General features: G+C 40.3%; 1 protein-coding gene across 3 annotated transcripts in view; it reads left to right on the top strand.

Moving 5' to 3' along the window:
* Positions 1-17,200, top strand: part of FNBP1L (formin binding protein 1 like) — a 114,831-nt gene that overhangs the window by 81,644 nt on the left and 15,987 nt on the right. For 2 of the 3 annotated variants that reach the window (XM_029062740.2, XM_029062739.2), the window contains exons 6-9: positions 2,056-2,160; positions 6,451-6,579; positions 8,168-8,314; positions 10,173-10,376. In XM_029062740.2, coding sequence (XP_028918573.1) covers positions 2,056-2,160; positions 6,451-6,579; positions 8,168-8,314; positions 10,173-10,376 — 585 coding nt within the window. Of the gene's footprint in view, positions 1-2,055; positions 2,161-6,450; positions 6,580-8,167; positions 8,315-10,172; positions 10,377-11,828; positions 11,988-17,200 lie in introns of all 3 variants that reach the window. The other variant, XM_029062741.2, reaches the window with a different exon arrangement.

Here is a 17,200-nt window from a genome sequence, read left to right as displayed (position 1 = left end):
CAGATACATTCCCTGCCCACAATGAGCCTGCAGTCTAGAGCTCAGTTCTCAGCACACAGAAAAGTGTGTGATAAATGCTATTGATTGATGGCTATCATATCCCTCTAGACTGTAAGTCCCTTGTAAGCAGGGAATGTGTATACCAACTCTGTTATATTGTACTTTCCCAAACACTTAGTGAAGCACTCAGTAGATACAATTGATTGACAGAGATAAAATAAGGGAGATTATGGAGCCTTCATCCCTAAAAATCTTTAAGAAGAGACAGCTAACTGCCCTGGATGGTTTAATTATTCTCTTGCCTGGTGAGGGTGGGATAGATTAGGTGATTTCTTGTGGTTATGATAAGATTCTGCTGCTTTCCTCTGACAAAATCCTTCCAGCGTATTTTTCAAATTAATATAGTTCTTTTGGGCCCCCCCACAAAACTCCAGTGAAAATGAAGCCCTCCAATGAGAACAAGAAAGGTATTGCTTTTCCTGCACATTCTTATTCACTCCCAAGCTTCTGAAGCCTCCCGATTTTCCTTTCTTGGACTCCTGCCCCTCTCCTCTCCCCCATGGATTTCTGAAAATAGTTTCAATTGAAATCGCCTTAATGGCAAGAAAAGCTTATTTTAATCATTAATGCCCATTTAAGACATCTCAAGAAAGCTACAGTCTGTTATAACAAGTCATAGTATCCTCTTTTGAATCCTATTAATGTTGGGTGTGGCAGGGCTGTGGGGATTTTTACCATTTTGGGGGGCTAATTACATTTACCCTAAGGAATTCTGGATTTGCTACTTAAATTAATACTTGTTTGTTATGATTTCCACAAAACATAAATACTCCTCTGGCCAAAGAGTAAAGAAAACTTCTAAAGGAATGTTGTAATAAATCATTCCTGTCAAGTCATCTTTATTGTATGTTTGCCCATTATGAGGCAAATATTGGAGAAGCCGAAAGATGACATATGGAAGGGAAGCATCAGAACACTTGGAAAAAAAGTTTAAAGATATTTACAGAATCAAGAAGAGAGAAGATAAACAAGCTTTTCAAAGCAATTAATCTATGAGGAGTAGAGTGTGTATGTGTGTGTGTGTGTTTAATTAGATCTATTTCATCGTTATATTTTTATAAGGAAAATGGATTTTAGGGACACTCTGCCTCAAATTTTCTTTTATAAGTTTGACCTTCTCAATTCCTTTCAAAATCAGGCAGATTGGATGTGAAAGTATCTTGTTAGTATATGGATCCCATTCATAAAATGAACTCTGAAAGAGGCTCAGATAACACTGCCTACCTAAACTGAAATCTTATTGTATTCTCTCAATATTAGTCTGTATCTTCAATAATGGTCTCCAAATGAAGATAAGTTGATATTGTGTTGCTATAGATTTTATAATTAGAAGCAGATTCATAAAATATATTGAGTGTGTTCTGTCAGATGGTTAATTACTAATCAACATCCTGGAGGTACGAACAGGTCTTGAGAAGTCAAGCACACTTAGATATGTTATAGAAGGAATAGCAAAGAAGCAGTGCTTTTAGGGATAATATGAATTTGGGAGGGGCAAGGCCTACAATTTTAAAAGCAGAAAAGGAGATGGCTTGACAAAATGCCAGTTTAGGGCTAGTAATACGATGGAATGAATGAATAATACTTAAAAATGTAAGCAGCCATTGGTTACACTAGCATAAGATTTGAGAGTTCAGTTCTGGTATTTCTGTTTTTCTGTGGCTGTTTCTGCAGCTAAATTTGGATTTGGCTGTTCTTAATATTTGAAGCCCAATATTTGTAACTGGATAGTGGAACATTGGTTATGGAGATTATTCTGATGTAAAGTTGACACCATAAATCCTGTTTGTGAACATTTATATTCATGAATTTCTTGTAACGTTCAAAATCAAGATGAAACTGCATCGGTTGTAAGAGTGAAAATTCATTTTAATAAAAAATGCCGATTTAAAGATTTTAATGTATAAATTCAGAATAACAGGCAAGTAAAATGTAAATTTGAATTTTCTCCATGAATTGTAATTACATTTGTCAGTTATTTTCATGTTTTTGTAGAGTAAAAAGAAATTCGAAAGAGAATGCAGAGAGGCAGAAAAGGCGCAGCAAAGTTATGAAAGACTGGATAATGATACTAATGCAACCAAGGCTGATGTTGAAAAGGTAAGACTCCAGGAACAGAAAAAGGCACCAAACTGGGTTGGAAGTAAAATACAAACATGTTCACATGTAAATGTTTGCTCAGTTCTTTAATAGATTACTTGCCACTTTTATATTGGGTGTATTGCATACTTTTTTAAATGGTATTTGTGAAAGCGCTTACTATGTGCCGGGCATGTACTAAGCACTGGGGTAAGTACAAGGTAATCAGGTTGGACTCGGTCCATGCCTCACATGGGGCTTACAGTCTTAACCCCCCAGTTTACAGATGAGGTAACTGAGGCATGGAGAAGTTTAGTGACCTGCCCAAGGTCACAAAGCAGACAAGTAGTGGAGCCGGAATTAGAACTCTTTCCGCTAGGCGACACTGCTTTTCCAGGCCTTAGTGTATGTGAGACAGGGACTATGTCTAGTCTGCTTATGTTCTTTCTCCTCAGTGCTTAGTACAGTGTTGGGCATGCAGAAAGCACTTAATAAGTGCAACAGTTATTATATTTCATTGAAATGAGATGGTTGGTGGATGCCTTGCATATAGAGATTGCTATGCTTCACTTTTGAATATGGTGCTATTAATACTTCTTAAATTGAGAGTGTTGGTTTATGTTCTGAGTTTAGAATACATAGAAAGATGCAGTCATTGCTTTAAAGGAGCCTGGACTCTAGATGAAAAAGCCCAAACATCGTAAAATGGGGATTCAGCGTCTGTTCTGCCTCCTGAGACTGCAAGCCCTGTGTCAGGCAGGGACTAAGTCTGATTTACCCCAGTGCTTGGCACATTGTAAGCACTTAACAAATACAATAATTAAAATTAGAGTTGGAAGCATTCATCTAAAAGACAATTCTCAAAATTTTGTTTAATCTTCCCCCCCCCCTTTCTTGTGTTCATCTTTGAGTGCAGGCAGTGGGTGGATGCGGGGGAGATATGGGAAATATGCAAGGGGGGAGATATGGGAAATAAGCAAGGGGGCAGAAAAGATGAGGCGAGAGGATGTGGGAGGATTTCAAAGCCATGTTGCTTTGCCTCTCAACATGCAGCCAAGGTGATCTTTGGTCCTTCATTACTTCCTTTGGCTTCCTTATTTCTTGGATAGCTGGAGTTAGTTTTTGTAGGTTAAGAAAGAAACAGAAAAAATGTATTCACTTCCACTGCTGATCAGAGAGCTGACAACTCTTCATGGTTACTTTCAGTTTTTACCCTTGATAATTCTGGGTATTGTATCAAATTTGCTCTTATTGACTTACCGTTTGAAGACAAAGGGTACTTCTGGGAATTCAAAGATTCTGCCCTAGGTATTCTTCAGTAACTGCCTGCAGCTTTTCAACCCACATTTTGTAAATGTCTCCTTCAGTGAGTAAACTGCTACATAGATTCAGTGATTTCCAGCCAGAATGCTGCAGTGTCCAGGCAATTTTAGAAACTGCTGTGTTGAATATCATTTTTCATGCCAGCTTCTGAGCAGAAGCACTTGTACAAGAGATGTCCAGAGCCTTTCTGTTTCTGAGGCCCACTGAAGAGATGAGGAGTGGTCTATGAGTGCCTAACTATCATAGCTTTGTTAGGCACGTCTTTAGTGTGATTTGGAACAAAAATTTGGAAAATCAATGCACTTCCAGTATGTCCTTGTACTTGGAAGTAGCTTATCTCAGTCTGTCTCCTCAAAATCTCAATCTTCTTCTCTCTCTCTGTATATATGTATTTATATATATATATATATATATCTGCCTTAGCTTCTGTGATATCATTTAGTTTAATTTTTTTTAAAAGAAAAAACAACACTAGGAACAAAAAATTTTAGTTCTTCATCTCATCTTCTACGCCTTCTGTGAGTAGATTAAGGGGACATTAATACACTCAGTTGTTCCAGAACGTATGTTTTCAGTATACATTTTGATGAGAAGCAGCGTGGCGCAGTGGAACGAGCACGGGCTTAGGAGTCAGGGCTCATGAGTTCGAATCCCAGCTCTGCCACTTGTCAGCTGTGTGACTGTGGGCAAGTCACTTAACTTCTCTGTGCCTCAGTTCCCTCATCTGTAAAATGGGGATTAAGACTGTGAGCCCCACGTGGGACAACCTGATTCCCCTGTGTTTACCCCAGCGCTTAGAACAGTGCTCAGCACATAGTAAGCGCTTAACAAATACCAACATTATTATTAGAACACAACACTAGAATTAGGAAATATTCTTCTGAGCACAGTCAGAATTCAGCATGACCCACTTCTGAAAGAAATGGTAGTACCACATTGCATGTGGTTGGATGTGTCACCCGTCACCGGGGACAGGTTCTTTCGGAATCGGCGTGGCGAGAGAGAGAGGGAGGCCGGGGATGGAAAACCTGAGTTTTGTATAGAATTTATTCTGCGGGGCAAAATGAATCAATTATTTTGACCCAACAATCGGCCTTCCCTTTTGGAAGAAACATGGTGTTAAAGCTTCCCCTTTGGGAGGAATATGGTGTTAGAGCTTCCCTAACGGGAGGAATACACTGATATGTTACTCGCATGTGGGTGGACACCCGAGCCCACTTATGATTTACTCACAACATGGTGAGGCGGTTGGTTCCCACCATGTGCTCGCCCACCCACGAGGAATCCACCTTTCCGTTAAATACACTTATGCATTAAACACTAATGAGTTACATACACTTATGAGTTACATACACTTATGCGTTAAACCCAGTTATGCGTTACCCACTTATGGTTACTCGCACTTGGTGAGGTGGCTAGCTCCCATCATATTCACTTCCCACTGGGGAGGCACCTACTTAGACATCAAATCCACTTATGTGCTACTCGCACTTGGTGAGGCAGCTAGCTCCCACCCTGTTCATGTCCCCCTGGGGAGGCACCCACTTAGATATCAGATCCATGTAAATGTTACATACCCAAGGTGAAGCATCTGGCTTCCAATCCCACGAGCGCTCAGCAGGAGAGGACACTCACCCATCCCACGGCTCCTCACTCGGTGCAGGCAGAGCGACCTTCTCATGCTCTGGACAGAGGCGACCTGCAGCCGGCTGCTGCAAGTCCAGTTCCTCTGCACAGAAGGTTAGAGGCGGCAGGTATTTATCACCTGTGCCCTTAGGCCGTTCCAGCTTCCGGCCTCAAGCTCGGCCCTCCCCCCTCCTCCATTCCTAATTTGATTGGCATGGGGGCGAGGGGCACCTTCTGTAGTCCCATCTTGGGCTGTCAATCTGGCAGTTTGGGTTGTGGGGGCAGTGTCCCACCCTCACTTCCGAGTTCCGAGTTCCGCCTGCTGGCTCAGGAGGTCACAAGATAACATTTGACCTTGAGATGGTCGGTACCCCGGGGTCACCTTGGGACAGGATGTTAGATGACTGTCGATCAGTTTCCTCAACCCAAGGTTGTGCAAGACAACAATCCATGATAGTAGAACTGGATTTATCTGCCAATTGCAGAGTGGCTTAGTGGGAAGAGCATGAGCCTAAGAGACAGAGGACCTGGTTTCTAGTACCAGATCCACCTCTTACCTGCTGGGTGACCTTAGGCAGGTCACTAAATTCTCTAGGCTTCAGTTATCTGGAGATTCAATATCCCTTCTCCCTCCTACTTAGACTGTGAGACCCCTGTGGGACTTGATTATCTTGTACCTACACCAGCGCTTAGTACAGTACACATAAGAATGCTATTATTATTATTACTATCGCAAATGCTCTGCATTCCAATACAGAGGTTCTCTTCAAATTTTTTTAAAAAAGAGGCAAAAGGGGAGGCAGGGTAATAGTTTTGCTGTAATATGTAAGTTTTCATTTAACAATTTTAATACAACTCGAAGGAAAAATTAAGGCACACGCATTGTAATAGCAGAGGATCTAACGATATAGGAATTTGTTCCAAAATAATCCCTTCAGTTGAGGTATCTTCAAATCATCTGCCCAATACCCCTTTCTTTCCGGTGGTTACTAAAGCATAATTCACCCAAAATATGGGAAAGTTCTTCAAGAACCCAGCTACAATTTATGGCAGAAACGAGCATGTGACATTTCTTACAGTCCATTGCTTAATGGTGATGGATGTCAGGAAGGGCAACGTTTTACTGTTTCTCCAGGGATTCTTTCATAACACTTTTATAGATGCGTGGATTGGATTAAGCATTGCTCTGACTCAATATGGCATTATTACTTAATTTTCTTTGGTTCCACATTCAAATCTTTTAGGACTTGGGCACGTGGACTAGTGTTCATTTTCATTTCTAGAGAAACATAGTATGGGCTTGAAAGCAAATTAACCATGCATTGTTGCTGGGTAATGATTTGAAGTGATTTTCCTCATTAGGCCAAGCAGCAGTTGAATCTCCGCACACATATGGCTGATGAGAACAAAAACGAATATGCTGCCCAGCTCCAAAACTTTAATGGCGAGCAACAAAAGCATTTCTACGTTGTCATTCCTCAGATTTACAAGGTAAAATTCATTCTTGGAACGTGGGATTTTCTTATTTTCAGAGCACTCATCTCAAAATCAACAAATCTCAAATTTAGTGTGTCAGAACTTTTCTGAGAACTTGTCAGCGGAACTGGTAGAGGATCAGAATTAGTCTGCCCAGGTTACACCGCGGATCTCATGGCTTAGTGGAAAGAGCTTTGAGAGTCAGAGGTTGTGGGTTCTAATCCCGACTCTGCCACTTGTCTGCTGTGTGACCTTGGGCAAGTCACTTAACTTCTCTGTGCCTCAGTTACCTCATCTGTAAAAATGGGGATTTAAAAAAAAAATGTGAGCCCCATGTGGGACAGTCTGATGACCCTGTATCTACCCCAGCACTTAGAACAGTGCTGAGCACATAGTAAACGCTTAACAAATACCTTAATTATTATTATTATTATCTTATTTTTAGGGTTGTGTTTGTAAGGCCTGACTCCAAACTTATAACTAGGAGGCCAAGTTCTGTTTCTGTATGTGATAAAATATTCATAATTGAAGTGGTTTCTCTCAACTGTTGCAGGAAGGTTACTAATAGCATCAGAAGCAGATAATGATATAAGGAAATAAGTACTAGCTTTTCAAATGAGAATTCTAGTTTTGTTCTAGTAAACAACGGACAAGAATTGGAAAAGAAGGGAAGAAAACCTTAGAAGTCAAGACAATTAAGGAAAGACACTGTGGGAAGCATGCTTTCTCCTCCTGTGGTAAAAGCTTAGTGGTGAAGGTGATCAAGAGGAATAGAGCTACATGAGAGGAGTTGGTCTGTGAAGAGAGTCTCCTGCTGATTTAAATGGTTGTCCCTAGAAGACTTTGAACTCTTGGGGACAGCTCAGCGGGGAAATATAGTACAAATCCCAAGCCCTAATAATAGAGGCCAAAGTTCCAGAAAAATTGGCCTGCTCTCATCTTAGAGAGCATACCATCCTAGGGTGGGGAGAACTATCCAAGGTCTGAGTAAGAGGTAGATGAGTGGTGGTGTCCATTTTGTCTCCCTCTGTCTCTTTCCCCTTTGCCCTTTCTCTTCCCCCACCCCACCTTTCCCCTTCATTTTTCCACTGTCCCTTTCCCCCCTAAGGTGAACAGATTTCTAGTTACTTCAGGGGTATATGTCACAACCTGGTCCTGGGGTGGGACTTATTTAGTGCTCTTTAGGGTTCTGATGCTCTGTCTTTCTTGGGTAGTTGTGTTCTAGCAGGCCCAATTGGAATGGTTGGTGATTGGTGATTTTTCATATCAATATTTTCCAGAATAAAATTATCCGGCTCATTTTAATAGTCCTTGAGAGATGCCAAAATGTTGGATTACTCTCATAATAGCATCCTCAGGCCTCCAGTACAGGGAACTCTTTGATTTTGTTGTATTGTATTTTCCCAAGCACTTAGTACAGTGTTCTGCACACAGTAAGTGCTCAATAAGCTCAAGCGATTGATTTGATTGATCCAGTAATGTCGAATACCACGTCCTTTGTGGTCAAGTTGTCAGGCCAAATAAATGCAAAACGGTGTTCTCATTGAGGCCTGCCTTTAAAATAGTCTGTTTTTCTTCCCCTTTTTAACTTTCTGATTGGTAGCATCTTCAAGAAATGGATGAACGAAGGACCATCAAACTTAGTGAGTGTTATAGAGGATTTGCAGATTCGGAACGAAAAGTCGTTCCTATCATCTCAAAATGCTTAGAAGGAATGATTCATGCTGCAAAATCAGTTGATGAGCGCCGAGTAAGTGTCATTCACTTCATTATGTTTTGAATATTCTTGAGTAAAATAACTGCTTGATCTACACTTTTCTTTTTTAAGGGGTAAAACAGTGATGTTAAATCCTTTAATCTTATTTTTGACATTTGTTCACCAAACGTTTTGTTTTTACTTATAGTTCTTGAACATTTTATCTGAACTTCATCCAGGATTTCTAACTTCTATTTCCACTTGGATACCTTTAGTTAATCTCTAGAGTACTGACATAACATCCCTAGTTATGTCAAAAATCTCTGAAGAGTTTAAAAATACTAATGCCTGTACTCAATTTATTTTGTTTTGAACAAAATGGAGCAGTTGAAGTCAGATATTTCCAAGGTCTGTGAAGTTCATATCGTTGGTCTTAAAAGTATGAAAAAGATCTCCCATACAATGTGATAAAAAGTAGATTTCCTAAAATTTAACAAAACTTACTACTTCAAGTTTTTTTTTTGTGGTGGCAGAAGGAATTTCCTGAGAAACTTTCCAGGTAAAAGTTTCCTACTTGTCAACTTCTGCACTCAGTGCTCCTCAGCTTTAATTTTCTCTAGTAACATCTTAATGCCATCTGTTATAGCAACTTCTGCAGGGGCAGTCAGCTTTATGCTGAATACTGGCCTTGATGCTACTGGAATCAAAGCCCGTAATGAGTGTTTCCATTAATTTTAAACTGGAAATTCAAGTTATAAATATTTCTGCATTGGAATCTTCTCGATGTCTTTCAGAGTAATGAAAACTTGATTATATAATTATAATGATATTGGTTTATAACCTTTGCTTTAATAATTCATTGTTACGGTACTTATTAAACACTATGTGCCAAGCAGTTCTAAGCACAGGGGTAGATAAAAGTTAATAAGGTTGGACGCAGTCCCGTCCCACATGGGGCTAACAGTCTTAATCCCCACTTTACAGGTGAGGGAACTGAGGCCCAGTGAAGTGACTTTCCCAAGGTCACACAGCAGAGAAGTGGCAGAGCCGGGATTAGAACCCAGGTCTTTCTGACTCCCAGAGTGCTCACAAGCTCAGTCTCCATGTGTTTGTGTGTGTGTGTATGTGTGTGTGTGTGTGTGTGACACACTCAGAACCACATATATTTTCATTCAATTGTATTTTTTGAGTGCTTACTGTGTGCAGAGCACTGTACTAAGTATACATGGCTAGATTTATATGGTCCTGGGTCCCCCCCCCCCGCCTAGTTCTGCCCTCTTATCCAGTGTGCATGCGAATGGCACATTTGAGACAACAAGGCAGGATGCAACAGGGCTAGTGATGGTAACAGCAGCAACAGCAGCTACTGAGCTGCTTCTTGCTGAGCTTCCCATGGTGGTGAGAATGTCAGAGAACCCAGTGAGGGACAGGAGCAGGTGAGCTACTATTACCACTTGGGGTTGGTTTTCCAGCACCGAGCTGGAGGCACTTTCTAATTCTTAGCTGCTCTTGCTGCCTCCCCCCTGCCCTGCACCATCAGGATGATGTCAGCTCCATGCAGGTGAGTAATTTTTGTTGTGTGCCTTGAAGTGTGGAGGTGATCAGGAGGAGCATCGGGAATTGGCTCCCTAGGGTGAAAGTGGGCAGAACACAGTGGCACTGGGTAGGATAGGGTGCGGTGGGTGTCACTGGGGGTGGGTAGGAAGGGAGCTAGATGGGAGGCCGAAAGCACGGAATGTCACTAACTGGGTGAGGGCGGGGGCCTCTCCCTATCCCCATCAATCTAACCTTGGACAAAGCCATGTCCTTCCTTCCGTAATCAGTGCAATGAAAATAAACCATCCCACGGGTGCCCACCACTTACTATCGGTTGTTGGATTTAGGAGATGAATTCTGTTTTTTCTATGTTCAGGACTCCCAATTGGTGGTAGATTCCTTTAAGTCTGGATTCGAACCTCCAGGAGACTTTCCATTTGAAGATTACAGTCAGCATATTTACAGGACTGTTTCTGATGGAACAATCAGTGCGTCTAAACAGGAAGGAATGAAGATCGATTCAAAGACTACGGTGGGAAAGGCCAAGGGCAAGTTGTGGCTTTTTGGAAAAAAACCCAAGGTAAAAGTCAAGAATTTACTATATGTGAAAAAAACCCAACAACACCTTTCGCTTGAGTTTTAAGTATGTTGAGAGATTCGTTGGAGAATTTTTTTTTAACCTTCAGCTATGTTTTCAGTGTAGGTTTTGGAAGGCCTTTATGTAGGAATTGGTTAAAAAAGGCTTAGTAATCCATGTGTTACTAGTGCATTATTTACATTGCCAGTTTCAAAACAGTAGATTTACTATTCATCTTTCAGACGTTGAGATTGAAAAATATTTTTGGGTCATCATTTCTATTTATCATTGAACAGAAAGCTATGTTAATCTTAAATGGTAGCTATTCGTTTTCGTAAGCTTTCGATTTCAATTTTCTTTGCGAGCCACCTTCCTGGTTCAAAAAGGTCAGAAATGCAGCTTTTGTAGATTTAAATGAATAGATCATATAAACATATACTTTGATTTTTAGATGTAGGCTGTATTCGTAAATATAATTTTAGAGGAAATAGTCTAAATTCTTTGAGAAACCTCATTTTTACGAGAGAATTCACCTTCTGACTTCTGATCAGGTGTCCTGTTTTAAAAATTGTCTCTGGAGGTGGAGTTGATATAGCTAGTTTCTTTGCTTTTACTACATTCATCAGTAATTGTGACTATGTATTTTCAGGTGGGAAAATGGATGGTTTACTTACACAGTTTTATTAAATGTAATGTATACTTGATTATTCTAACATTTTTTCTGATCTTTGGACATAGGTGTAGTCAAGAAAGTAAAAGTCAGTTGAAATTTAAACTATAGCAGAGATGTTATTGAAATGAAGGGAAATGTGAATGAAATGTAAACACCCTTCATTTCCAAATAACTTTCCCAGCAAATAGGATGGAGGGTGTTGTTCATTTCATCATAGTAGATGGGCCCCACAGTAGAATGAAATGCTTTGGAAAACTGGTTTAGATCGTTTTTACCAAGGATCTGATAAGCAAACAAAGTGGGAGAGTTTATCAGAAAGATTATGGTTTTATGAAACCATATGGATTTGTGAACACCCCCCCATTTAAGTTCACATACTTGTGCCCCAAGTATGGCAATAAGTGTCCATAAATATAAGTAGAATGAATATGATCAAAAAATCCCCAGTGATGTTTCATGGCTGGAAATAAAGAAGAATAAAACTTAGAAACAATGGCTTTTTCCTTTAGGGCACGTAGGAAGTATTGTACTTGAATAGCAAATATCTGTGAATTTTGTGAATTTAATGATTAAGAGGAATGTTGCTTTTTTTTAACAAGGTGCACTGACCTCTGAAAGACTTAGTTTTGAACAAAATTAACTAAATCTTTTGTTGAAATATCTTTCCTGTGAGAGTTAAACAATGGAAATCATGTTACCAGAGGATAGCTTTTTTTTTTTTTAAGAAGCAAAACCACTCTTCACATTCAGCTTATTGATTCCTTTCTTTATTTCCACATTAGCCACAGTCCCCTCCTCTTACCCCTCCTAGTTTATTCATATCCAGTTCTCCTAATGGGTCCCAGTTTCTCACACTCTCCATTGAACCAGTGCATTATTGTATGAGTGAAATAAAAACAGGGAAGCCCAGAATTCCTTCTTTCAGAAGCCTCAAAAGAGGGGTAAGTCTGATAATGGGTGAAAATGCATGATGGCCTACTGTGTGTGTGGTGTGGCTTTTAATACTCTCCACCCTCATTATAAGGCTCTCTTTAATCCACATAAAAATATCCCCCTATCTAGTATAGCCACTTCCATATAAAGACCTCCTCTTTATAACATTCAAAATGCTTGATTCCAAAGGATGGTGTTATAAAGAGGGTGCTGGGTACTGTTATCTATTTTAATCATTTTTTTGTATCCTTCACTGTGTGTATGTATTTTACATTTTTCAGATTTGCAGTAATTTATCATTGGCGTTAGAGCTCTCCCCGTCTGCCAGTTGTGCTCTTCTTTCGCTTCAGTATTTACCGAAGCCGAAAGCAAAATTTTCTGGAGTGAATTTTAATGTTTTTAACGGATTCCTCATAAATCATGGTTTATTTGCATTTGCTTCCTTGAAGATTTTTTTGGAAAAAATCTTTGCATTATAAATTATTTCAGAAATTTATCGGGAAATTGCATTTACTAATTTGCAGCTCCACATTCTGCAAATGAAATGCATCATCAAAACAGTAAAATTGAAAAATTTGAGTAGTTTCCAGGAACCTTTATTTGTACTAGTGATAAATGAACTGGCATTATTTCATTATGTCAGTGAAGCATAGTCTGCTTTGTTTATGTATAAGTTCAAGGGCTTATCTGTATAACAAAAATAATAATAATTGTGGTATTTGTTAAAGTGCTTACCGTGTATGCTGAAAGGGGAGGTACAGGTTAATCAGGCCTGATGCAGTCTCTGTCCCACGTGGGGCTCACAGTCTAATTGGAGGGAGAACATTTAGAGTATTGGAATGTAAATAGAGTTATAACATTTATTTCAGGTTGATTCATTAATATTAAAAGCAAATCATGGTCTTACATCAATGGCCTCATGATACGATTTAGATTGGTCAAAGTCCGGTAATGTCAGGACATGTGTTCATTAACTGCAATAAACCGTGGCTCATTGGCAGATTTTTACATTTCGGCCCCGCCCACCTCACTTTTCCAGTGTCTATTCTAGCTGGATATAACGTAAAGTTTCTAAACGTGGTGCAAGATGGTTTAGAGCGCTTATTCCTCCATTGAAACTATGACTGAGTCTGAAAGAGGCCAAAAAAGGTTTATTTTTTTAAAAAAAATACAGAATACATTTTAGAGGTACAAGTGCTAATAGCCTCATTATCATCCTAGTGAAAGTGGAACTTGTTCGTTTTGCCGCAAAACAGCATGGAAAGGCTGAAAAGCATTAGGCTGACATTGCCCAGACAGGCCTTGGCTAGGAAATCTGCATGACTAATAGACGTTTACTGGGCAATAATAGCTGCTGCTTAGGGTGACTAGGTGTCTAGATTTGTGTTTTGCCCTCATTTGGTGAGGCAAGGAAGAATTTATGATTTAGAGAAGTTCCCTTTTGTGTCAGTTGTAGTCAAAGCTCAGGTGTGGTACCGGGGGAGGGACTTGAGTTTATAGTTTTAGTGAACATTTATTTTTCTCTCCCCGGCCCTTGACAAGTAGCTGCAGCTCTGGATTTCCATTTTATCTAATCTCTTCCAAAACGAGGGTGGAGGGAAGACTGGGCAGAAAACCTAAACTACAGCATGCCACATTTTGGGTGGGATTGGAGTTGGGGTCCTTGTCCTGTAGCTCCTAAACATTGCCCTTACTTCCCCTGGCTAAACCTTGGTCATATTTTCTTGGCACCAGAGATTGTAGGCCCTCTGCATATTCGGCCCAAGACAGTTTTTCCATTAGGAAATTCCTTTCCAGAAGTGACTCTGTCCTGAACACTCTGTCGGTGGTCTGGTAAATCTGTCGCCCTATCGAAATGCTACTATGGCGTAGTGGATAGAGTACGGGCCTGGGAGTCAGAAGGTCATGGGTTCCAATCCAGGATCAGCCACTTGTTGCTTTGTGGCCTTCAGCAAGCCACATCACTTCTTTATGTCTCAGTTACCCCAACTCTAAATTGGGGATAAAGAATGTGAGTTATATATGGGACGTGGGCTGTGTCCAACTGGATTTGCTTATATCCACCTCAGTACTTAATACAGTGCCCAGCACTTAGTAAGTGCTTAACAAATACCATAATTATTTATTATTATTATTATTATCATAAATACCTCCCTCACCCTTTCTAATCCCAGGTCCTCCATAATTTAGTCTGATATTTTACTTTGTTGGGGCCACCATCAGGGCAGTGCTGGGGTAGGAGCCACCGAAGATTCAGCAAAATCCTGATTTTCTGGCTCAGCCTCCAGCTCTCTCGACCCATAAGTTCTGAACATTGAAAAATGCTTCTGATGGCTTCGGGCTGGGGATTTTCTTTTTGACACAAACATGCCACCTTGTCACTGTTGAAGGGATGTGGAGATGGGGAGGATGGTCACCCTCTGCAGCAAAAGCCGGAAATCTCTCCACTTCAAGGCACCACCAAACAGTGTTTCAGGAAGATGATTTTTAAAGCTCGTGTATGATATAAATTGGGGTGGGAGGCAGAGGCTGGGAGATCAGCGAGGGGACTGATGCAGTAGTATAGCCTCAGTGGTTTGTTCCAGGTGATAAGCAGAGAAGCAGCGTGGCTCAGTGGAAAGAGCATGGGCTTAGGAGTCAGAGATCATGGGTTCGAATCCCGGCTCTGCCACTTGTCAGCTGTGTGACTGTGGGCAAGTCACTTAACTTCTCTGTGCCTCAGTTACCTCATCTGTAAAATGGGAATTAAGACTGGGAGTCCCACTTGGGACAACCTGATGACCCTGTATCTACCCCAGCGCTTAGAACAGTGCTCTGCACATAGTAAGCGCTTAACAAATACCAACATTATTATAAGCAGTGGCATTTATTGAGTGCTTATTGTGTGGAGAGCACTGTTCTAAACACTCAAGAGTACAATGGAAAAGAGGTGGCAGACACATTCCCTGCCCACAAAGAGCTCACAGTTTAGAGGAGGAGCAGAGAGTCTAGAGGAGGAGTTTACCATCTAGAGGGTAGTAATTTGGGTGGGGAGAAAGGGGTGCATCTGGGAGATCTTGTGCTGGAAGAACTGGCAAGACTCATCAAGAGTCATGGTATGAGAGAAGAACAAGATGGAAGAGGGAAGGATAATGCCAAGGTCATGGGCTTCTGAGATGGGGAGGGTGCTGTTGTTATCAGTTGATAACTGGTATCAAGAAGAACCAAGCCTACCTCACAAGCCTTAGTTTCCCGACCCCTGCCTTAGAGAATGTGGAAAAATCACTCCTAAATTTAATGGGCGATCTAGCGAGCACTTAAAAATCTTACGTTTTGCAGTGCTTGTTACATCTTCAACATAGCCTTATTAGGTCCTAACTAAAGTACTCTAATCATTTTGGAATTCTATGTATTGCTGAGCTATGGGGAGGATTTAGAGAGAATTTAGACCTATGAGTGAATATTAAAGGCTTTTTCCAGGGAATAGAAGATGGAAGGGGATATAATCATGTGTTTCCTTCCCAGTGAATACATTTGTGGATGAGACTTTTATAACAGCAAAGTTAGTATGTAGTTTTTAAGAGAATATATTATCTAGATCAATAGATTGTGTTATTTTCAAATAATGCAGTAAGTAGTTTCATTGGTCTTGTGAAAGCCCACCTGGAAACCTGTTCCTAATCCAAGAGCACCTTACAAGCCAGTTTCATTCCCTTGCTCCCTGCCATAATAATAGTAGTAGTATTTATTGAGCACCCACTGGGCACAGTGGTCTGTATTAGACACTTAGAAAGTTAAAAGTAGGAAGTGACTTATTCCCTGCCTAACCCTGTTCAGGGTCTTTCCAAACAAATATTTTGAATCAGCTATGAACCCTCATGGTAAATAATACCGTATTTGATAGTTAAAATTGAGCAGTTGAGGGTTTAGAATAAAACCTGTAAATATCCAATTTAAAAGGCTCTCGGTTCTGGAACTAGATGGTCTTTTGTACTTTGTTTACGACCACAGGCTCTAGACTTATAAAGCCTAGATCTGTTTGCTGTCCCACTCAGAGTGCTTATTACAATGCTGTGCACACAGTAAGTGCTTATTAAATATGATTGATTCAGAAATCTGCTCTCTGTGTTAGAAAGTGGGTGCCCGCCAAATATGTGTTGTTAAAAGTATTTGTTCCAACCGTGGTGAGAGAGGAAGATAACTGGAAACCAACTTCGTAGAGAGACTGGAAAAGTAGTCCAGTTCATATACTCCTCAGAGCAGTCTGCAAAAATGATTTTTTTCTTCTTTATTTTTTTAGGAAGAGTACTTTACGTGGTGCCTTCATTATGATAAAATTTAAAAATAGCAAGGAACTGCAATTTAACAAAACAGAATATGAGTGAATCATACTAAGGGGTGCTTGTGGTCCAGAACAGAGCCAGACTGGGGCTTCCAGAAGGACAGATTATCATAGCATTCGAGTGAAGGGAATTTGAGAGGCAGATTTTTTAAATTTCACTGCATCTCTGAACCAGTCTCTGACCCAAGGATGTAGGCAGGCAGGAGAGGAGTGAGGAGGAAATAAAAGAAACCCTGGGAGCCCTGAGAACTGACATAGCTGACAAATCCACTAGGATTTTCCCGGTCCCAGTGGATCCTACTGCTGTGGATTATGGTGTGGTTGCCTCTGATTTATCGGGACCACCACCTCTACACTGAATATCAGAGTTTTCATTCATTCATTCATTCAGTAGTATTTATTGAGCACTTACTTTGGGCAGACCACTGTACTAAGCGCTTGGAAAGTACAATTTGGCAACAGAAACAATCCCTACTCAACAATGGGCTCACAGTCTAGAAGGGGCAGACAGACAACAAAACAAGTAGACATCAATAGCATCAAAATAGATTAATCTGAATTTGCATGCATAGGATCCCACCTTGGGTGTTTTTGGGTTTTTTAGTACGTAGAACATTGGAAACTGAAGTTTAATCAAATCGATCCAACTTCCTTCATTTATCAAATATAAGAAACTCCTTAAGACGCATTTCCACACCACATTAAAATGTTCATTTAGGTAATCCCTTTCAGATTTCCACAGCAGTGAGTACAATTTAATTTGTTTAATGGAAGCTAAATTTGAACTCTACCATGGATATTTTAAGGTTTTTCATAATCTGAGTAATGACTTGTTTTAGATTTGTTTAGAAACAAACCTATTAAAGTTAGAATAGTTGTAACTTAAAGCATCTTAATATT

The sequence above is a fragment of the Ornithorhynchus anatinus genome, chromosome 4, assembly GCF_004115215.2.
Source record: "Ornithorhynchus anatinus isolate Pmale09 chromosome 4, mOrnAna1.pri.v4, whole genome shotgun sequence".
Lineage (NCBI taxonomy): Eukaryota > Metazoa > Chordata > Mammalia > Monotremata > Ornithorhynchidae > Ornithorhynchus > Ornithorhynchus anatinus.
The sequence above is the reverse complement of the archived record's forward strand: the minus strand, read 5'-3'. Positions and strand labels throughout refer to the sequence as shown.